Here is a 7779-nt window from a genome sequence, read left to right as displayed (position 1 = left end):
GTGGGGGCTAGAAGGGGTTACAGAGATAGGGAGGGGTGTGGGGCTTATAGGGGTTACAGAGATGGGGGGGAAGTGAATGCTGGGTGCAAATGCAGATATGCAATCATGTAGGATCTGCAGGAAGTGACACGGCCTGGACAGGTGCAGGATGTGAAAAATCACATGACACAGTTTCTCGTCCACCAGATTTATTTGGAAGCAATAGCTTTTGGAGCGCTGCCCCTTCATCCTCAGCTACTATCACCTGGAGTCATGTGATTTTTATCTTTGTCCACCCCAGTCCAATATCACCATCTCCACACTGGACGTAAACCTCTCCTGAAATCTCGTCCCAAACTTTGGAGTTTGTTTTGCTTTTTCTGTCAAAAAATACAAATCCTCGTTTGAATCCAAAGATTTTACCTTTTCCAGGATTCTGGGAGGTTGCGATTTTATTTCAGGGACAGGCATTTGGAACGAACAACAGCCCGATTGAAATGACCTGGACCTTTCTGTCACCAACAGATGCTGTTTTTGGTTCTGTTGCTGTCAAAGGCTGTATGTCCGAGAACACTGGTCAGTTACTCAAATCACTGTCAAGTTTCGGAGTACAAACTATTTCTGAGATCCAGTTTTGTGACAGGAGTGGACCCACCCAGGTATGGACACAGCACAAGGTAGGTGGGGAACTGAGAATTACACTGTGCGTCTCGCTGTCTAATATTCTGCGTTCATTCTCTGTTGTGAAGGGTGAAAATGTCACTCCACTGACAGAGTGTATGGAAGTGATCAATCCACTGTGACACAATGCATCTCTTCAGACTGTAAGGCAATCTCGGTAAAAGAAGAGCAACCCAAGAATAAACTCTGCTCTAAATACTGTATCTGTAGATCCATTTGTTGGGAATTATTAAGATTTCAATTTCGTTGTTTAACATCAATCGCTATAAAGCCTGGAGTAATATACTAACAACAAGCTCTTGGACTAATATAACACCCAATGCAGTACAACACCTGAAGGAATCTGACATTATAAAGTAATACTCGGTTTGACGCCAAGTAACATGGAGGTCTAACAGCTGTGAAAGAGAAGGGAGGTGCAGAGGGTGATAGGCAGGGAGGTGCAGAGATAGATAGGAGAGAGGGAGCGGGGGAAGTTGAGGGAGATGCAGAGATAGAGTAGGAGAGAGGGAGCGGGGGAAGTTGAGGGAGATGCAGAGATAGAGTAGGAGAGAGGGAGCGGGGGAAGTTGAGGGAGATGCAGAGATAGAGTAGGAGAGAGGGAGCGGGGGAAGTTGAGGGAGATGCAGAGATAGAGTAGGAGAGAGGGAGCGGGGGAAGTTGAGGGAGATGCAGAGATAGAGTAGGAGAGAGGGAGCGGGGGAAGTTGAGGGAGATGCAGAGATAGAGTAGGAGAGAGGGAGCGGGGGAAGTTGAGGGAGATGCAGAGATAGAGTAGGAGAGAGGGAGCGGGGGAAGTTGAGGGAGATGCAGAGATAGAGTAGGAGAGAGGGAGCGGGGGAAGTTGAGGGAGATGCAGAGATAGAGTAGGAGAGAGGGAGCGGGGGAAGTTGAGGGAGATGCAGAGATAGAGTAGGAGAGAGGGAGCGGGGGAAGTTGAGGGAGATGCAGAGATAGAGTAGGAGAGAGGGAGCGGGGGAAGTTGAGGGAGATGCAGAGATAGAGTAGGAGAGAGGGAGCGGGGGAAGTTGAGGGAGATGCAGAGATAGAGTAGGAGAGAGGGAGCGGGGGAAGTTGAGGGAGATGCAGAGATAGAGTAGGAGAGAGGGAGCGGGGGAAGTTGAGGGAGATGCAGAGATAGAGTAGGAGAGAGGGAGCGGGGGAAGTTGAGGGAGATGCAGAGATAGAGTAGGAGAGAGGGAGCGGGGGAAGTTGAGGGAGATGCAGAGATAGAGTAGGAGAGAGGGAGCGGGGGAAGTTGAGGGAGATGCAGAGATAGAGTAGGAGAGAGGGAGCGGGGGAAGTTGAGGGAGATGCAGAGATAGAGTAGGAGAGAGGGAGCGGGGGAAGTTGAGGGAGATGCAGAGATAGAGTAGGAGAGAGGGAGCGGGGGAAGTTGAGGGAGATGCAGAGATAGAGTAGGAGAGAGGGAGCGGGGGAAGTTGAGGGAGATGCAGAGATAGAGTAGGAGAGAGGGAGCGGGGGAAGTTGAGGGAGATGCAGAGATAGAGTAGGAGAGAGGGAGCGGGGGAAGTTGAGGGAGATGCAGAGATAGAGTAGGAGAGAGGGAGCGGGGGAAGTTGAGGGAGATGCAGAGATAGAGTAGGAGAGAGGGAGCGGGGGAAGTTGAGGGAGATGCAGAGATAGAGTAGGAGAGAGGGAGCGGGGGAAGTTGAGGGAGATGCAGAGATAGAGTAGGAGAGAGGGAGCGGGGGAAGTTGAGGGAGATGCAGAGATAGAGTAGGAGAGAGGGAGCGGGGGAAGTTGAGGGAGATGCAGAGATAGAGTAGGAGAGAGGGAGCGGGGGAAGTTGAGGGAGATGCAGAGATAGAGTAGGAGAGAGGGAGCGGGGGAAGTTGAGGGAGATGCAGAGATAGAGTAGGAGAGAGGGAGCGGGGGAAGTTGAGGGAGATGCAGAGATAGAGTAGGAGAGAGGGAGCGGGGGAAGTTGAGGGAGATGCAGAGATAGAGTAGGAGAGAGGGAGCGGGGGAAGTTGAGGGAGATGCAGAGATAGAGTAGGAGAGAGGGAGCGGGGGAAGTTGAGGGAGATGCAGAGATAGAGTAGGAGAGAGGGAGCGGGGGAAGTTGAGGGAGATGCAGAGATAGAGTAGGAGAGAGGGAGCGGGGGAAGTTGAGGGAGATGCAGAGATAGAGTAGGAGAGAGGGAGCGGGGGAAGTTGAGGGAGATGCAGAGATAGAGTAGGAGAGAGGGAGCGGGGGAAGTTGAGGGAGATGCAGAGATAGAGTAGGAGAGAGGGAGCGGGGGAAGTTGAGGGAGATGCAGAGATAGAGTAGGAGAGAGGGAGCGGGGGAAGTTGAGGGAGATGCAGAGATAGAGTAGGAGAGAGGGAGCGGGGGAAGTTGAGGGAGATGCAGAGATAGAGTAGGAGAGAGGGAGCGGGGGAAGTTGAGGGAGATGCAGAGATAGAGTAGGAGAGAGGGAGCGGGGGAAGTTGAGGGAGATGCAGAGATAGAGTAGGAGAGAGGGAGCGGGGGAAGTTGAGGGAGATGCAGAGATAGAGTAGGAGAGAGGGAGCGGGGGAAGTTGAGGGAGATGCAGAGATAGAGTAGGAGAGAGGGAGCGGGGGAAGTTGAGGGAGATGCAGAGATAGAGTAGGAGAGAGGGAGCGGGGGAAGTTGAGGGAGATGCAGAGATAGAGTAGGAGAGAGGGAGCGGGGGAAGTTGAGGGAGATGCAGAGATAGAGTAGGAGAGAGGGAGCGGGGGAAGTTGAGGGAGATGCAGAGATAGAGTAGGAGAGAGGGAGCGGGGGAAGTTGAGGGAGATGCAGAGATAGAGTAGGAGAGAGGGAGCGGGGGAAGTTGAGGGAGATGCAGAGATAGAGTAGGAGAGAGGGAGCGGGGGAAGTTGAGGGAGATGCAGAGATAGAGTAGGAGAGAGGGAGCGGGGGAAGTTGAGGGAGATGCAGAGATAGAGTAGGAGAGAGGGAGCGGGGGAAGTTGAGGGAGATGCAGAGATAGAGTAGGAGAGAGGGAGCGGGGGAAGTTGAGGGAGATGCAGAGATAGAGTAGGAGAGAGGGAGCGGGGGAAGTTGAGGGAGATGCAGAGATAGAGTAGGAGAGAGGGAGCGGGGGAAGTTGAGGGAGATGCAGAGATAGAGTAGGAGAGAGGGAGCGGGGGAAGTTGAGGGAGATGCAGAGATAGAGTAGGAGAGAGGGAGCGGGGGAAGTTGAGGGAGATGCAGAGATAGAGTAGGAGAGAGGGAGCGGGGGAAGTTGAGGGAGATGCAGAGATAGAGTAGGAGAGAGGGAGCGGGGGAAGTTGAGGGAGATGCAGAGATAGAGTAGGAGAGAGGGAGCGGGGGAAGTTGAGGGAGATGCAGAGATAGAGTAGGAGAGAGGGAGCGGGGGAAGTTGAGGGAGATGCAGAGATAGAGTAGGAGAGAGGGAGCGGGGGAAGTTGAGGGAGATGCAGAGATAGAGTAGGAGAGAGGGAGCGGGGGAAGTTGAGGGAGATGCAGAGATAGAGTAGGAGAGAGGGAGCGGGGGAAGTTGAGGGAGATGCAGAGATAGAGTAGGAGAGAGGGAGCGGGGGAAGTTGAGGGAGATGCAGAGATAGAGTAGGAGAGAGGGAGCGGGGGAAGTTGAGGGAGATGCAGAGATAGAGTAGGAGAGAGGGAGCGGGGGAAGTTGAGGGAGATGCAGAGATAGAGTAGGAGAGAGGGAGCGGGGGAAGTTGAGGGAGATGCAGAGATAGAGTAGGAGAGAGGGAGCGGGGGAAGTTGAGGGAGATGCAGAGATAGAGTAGGAGAGAGTGGGACAACACTACTATTATAGGACAAGCCAAACAGAGAACAGCCAGGGAATTCCTTGAGGCATGGCATTCATCCACAGATTCTATCAATAAGCACATCGACCTGGACCCAATATACCGACCACTGCAATGGACAGCTGGAACTGACAACCGGAAGCGGCAGGGACAGGCCACTATAAATGCCGGAGGAAATATCACAGAAGCGCTTCACAGGAGGCTCCCAAGCACTGAGGATGTCACCTAGATAGGGGACAAAACATCTGCAACACAAATTCCCAGCTCGGCGAACACAACCACAACAACACTGTTTGATGAATGCACTTCAGCCAGAACAATAGGGCAGACATCTGCCTGCATGGCCCTTCCTCTGGCTTATGCCTAACTTAAATGCCTGACTGTGTTTGTACAGATGGAACGATCGGACAGTCTGTTGTGCGTGGCTGTGGGAGCTGTGCTGACAATCTGTCCTTTAATACCGGGACATTCTCAGTGGAATCAGTCGAGTCCTGCTGCCAGTCAGAGCTCTGCGACCACGCAGTAATCATGGCTAGGTCACCAACATACACACGACAAAGGATGAACTTTATGTCCATGTCAAAATGTAAGAAAGTGTCTGTCGCGAAGATAGAGGCCATTCGACCAATCCATACAGACTTGGATTTGTTTTCCCTCATGGATTTATTGAGCTTCCTACTTCAACCGATATGATCCATCTTGACTACTTCCTGCGTTTACTTGCTTCACAATCTCCCACTGGATAAGGACGGATCTCCTGAATTCCTGCTTGGATTTGTTAGTGCCTCTCTGATATTGATGGCCCCTAGGTCTGGTCTCGCCACGTCCTCTCTCCCTCTGACCTATCAACGTTGTAGGGTTTCTGATTTGCCATCAGTAATTTGCTGATTTTTCGGTGGATTTGAGTCACCCCCAGATCCCTGGTTCTGACACGGGGTCTTACTTCAGGAATGTGAAATGAAGAAGGCAGTAGGCAGGTTGTTCAGGGCAAAAGAATCTCTGCATTTATTTAACTGCAAAGTGGTAAGGTTCATGCAAGGAATAAATCGCCAAATGCATTAGAACAGTGAAATTGGCACAGTTGTAACTAGATACACTATCAAATTAAATAGAGCACTATTCAAAGCTAAACAGCAGTTTTAATCACAGACACTTACTTCAGGCTTCCGACTACTGGAGGACCCTGCACTGTCACCACACATCTTCCCCCTTCCCACTAGCTTGGTTGGTATCTTTCAGGTCTCGGGAGTTTCAGCTCACCACTGGGGAACACCTGTTGTAAAGTGCTTCCAGTTACTGTAGTTCTTGCTGTAGGTTCCCTTAGCTTGGAACAGGCCCGTGTCTGGAAGGCCTTGTTCAGTTAGCACTTCAACTCATAGAGTCTTAGAGACATACAGCACGGAAACAGACCCTTCAGTCCAACTCATCCATGCTTCTAGTTATCCCAACCCACAGCCCATATCCCTCCAAACCCTTCCTATTCATATACCCATCCAGATGCTTTTTAAGTGCTACAAGTGTACCAGCCTCCACCACATCCTCTGGCAGCTCATTCCATACACACACCACCCTCTGTGTGAAAATGTTGCCCCTTAGGTCCCTTTTATTTCTCTCCCCTCTCACCCTAAACCTATGCCCTCTAGTTCTGGACTCCCCGACCCCACGGAAAGACTTTGACTATTTACTCTATCCATGCCCCTCATGATGTTATAAACCTTGTTTTACATCCCCCCCCGCCCCCCGCCCCCACCCCAGGTGTTCTTTGTTGAGATGATGCTTTTAATCATGGCTTCCTGATTCAGCTTCTCAGTTCCTCCTCTGTGGTTTTTCGTTCCGATGTTGCTTGTTGGGGGCTGGAAGCCTGTGGGGAAATTGTTTCTGCAGGTGCTTGACATTGGTAATAGCTCTCTCTCTCCCAGATCAGTTAAAGATCACACAACACCAGGTTATAGTCTAACAGGTATAATCGGAAGCACTAGCTTTCGGAGCGCTGCTCCTTCATCAGGGGGTTGTGGAGCAGCATCATAAGACCCTGGATTTGTAACAGCAGGATTACTGTGTCATTGAATGTAATAGCAAACAAATTTAGATTAAGTCTTTCATCTTTTAGAATGATCATGTTAGTTTTGGTTCTAAAAGATGAAAGACTTAATCTAGATTTGTTTGATATTACATTCAATGACACATTATTCAGGTTGTTAGAAATCCAGGGTCTTATGATGCTGCTCCACAACCACCTGATGAAGGAGCAGCGCTCCGAAAGCCAGTGCTTCCAAGTAAACCTGTTGGACTATAACCTGGTGTTGTGTGACTTTTAACTTTATCCACCCCAGTCCAACACCGGCACCTCCAAATGGTGTTCCTGGTGTTCCCTTTGAGGTCAATTGGCTTCCTGACAGTTAAGAGTAGGCATGAGTATATCTTGAATATGTGAAATGTCTGGTATCACTGAGCATGAATATTGGTTGAAGCTGATCTGCCAAGACTACATTCAGCCTGGGTTGGATGGGGTTAGGCCCGGTTGATGGGGTTAGGCCCGGTTGATGGGGTTAGGCCTGGTTGATTGTTCTTTTAGAGAGACTGTGTGAATTGGATTTTTGGGCCGAACAATGGCTCTCTGCAGCTCTCTCGATGGCTTGTTTATTTTCCCAGAGTTAAAAATCACACAACACCAGGTTACAGTCCAACCTGTTGTGCTATAACCTCGTGTTTGTGTGGCTTTTAACTTTGCCCACCCCAGTCCAACACTGGCACCTCCAAGTCATATTTTCCCAGAGACTAACATGGCTGCCTGTGTGGTTCTTTTACATTGAAAAGTTAGTTGAAGAGTCCAGGGTTTTGGTCCAGTATTTCAGAAAATGGGGATTTTCGCTCATTCCTACAACATCTTTCATTATTCTGAGATATTAAAGAGAATTCCCACTCAGTTGCTCCCTTCTCAAGGAAAGAGCAGTAGATTACCACAGATCTAACCTGGAGCTTCAGATGATGATCTTAGCAAATTTCATTCATCTTCTCAAGTGCCTCTCCATCTGCTCGGATGAGGAGACATACCACTTGTGACCATCCCAGATACCCACCTATTTTGAACAATGTGCCTTTCCTCCCCCCATTATCCAGATAGCCCTCTGCTGCACCACCTCCCTTCCCCATTCCACTGCTCTAAACCACCCCATGCAACAAAGACAGAGTCCCCCTTGTCCTCACCTACCACCCCACCAGTCTCCGCATCCAACCCGTCATCCTCAAACACTCCCACCAACACCAACTAGACCACACCAATGAGAACACCTCCCCCCCCCCCCCCCGGCTCTCTGCAAGCACCCTTCC

The 7779-nt window shown here is 50.6% G+C and overlaps 1 protein-coding gene across 2 annotated transcripts in view; it reads left to right on the top strand.

Moving 5' to 3' along the window:
- Window positions 1–579: 579 nt before the first annotated feature.
- The window catches only part of LOC122546883 (urokinase plasminogen activator surface receptor-like), an 11995-nt gene continuing 4795 nt past the window's right edge, over window positions 580–7779 (top strand). For both annotated transcript variants that reach the window (XM_043685502.1, XM_043685501.1), the window contains exon 1: window positions 580–656. In XM_043685502.1, the coding sequence (XP_043541437.1) occupies window positions 641–656 (16 nt within the window). In that variant the 5' untranslated portion in view covers window positions 580–640. The remainder of the gene's footprint in view (window positions 657–7779) is intronic.

This window comes from Chiloscyllium plagiosum, unplaced genomic scaffold (genome assembly GCF_004010195.1).
Source record: "Chiloscyllium plagiosum isolate BGI_BamShark_2017 unplaced genomic scaffold, ASM401019v2 scaf_2605, whole genome shotgun sequence".
Taxonomy (NCBI): Eukaryota; Metazoa; Chordata; class Chondrichthyes; order Orectolobiformes; family Hemiscylliidae; genus Chiloscyllium; species Chiloscyllium plagiosum.
The sequence above is the reverse complement of the archived record's forward strand: the minus strand, read 5'-3'. Positions and strand labels throughout refer to the sequence as shown.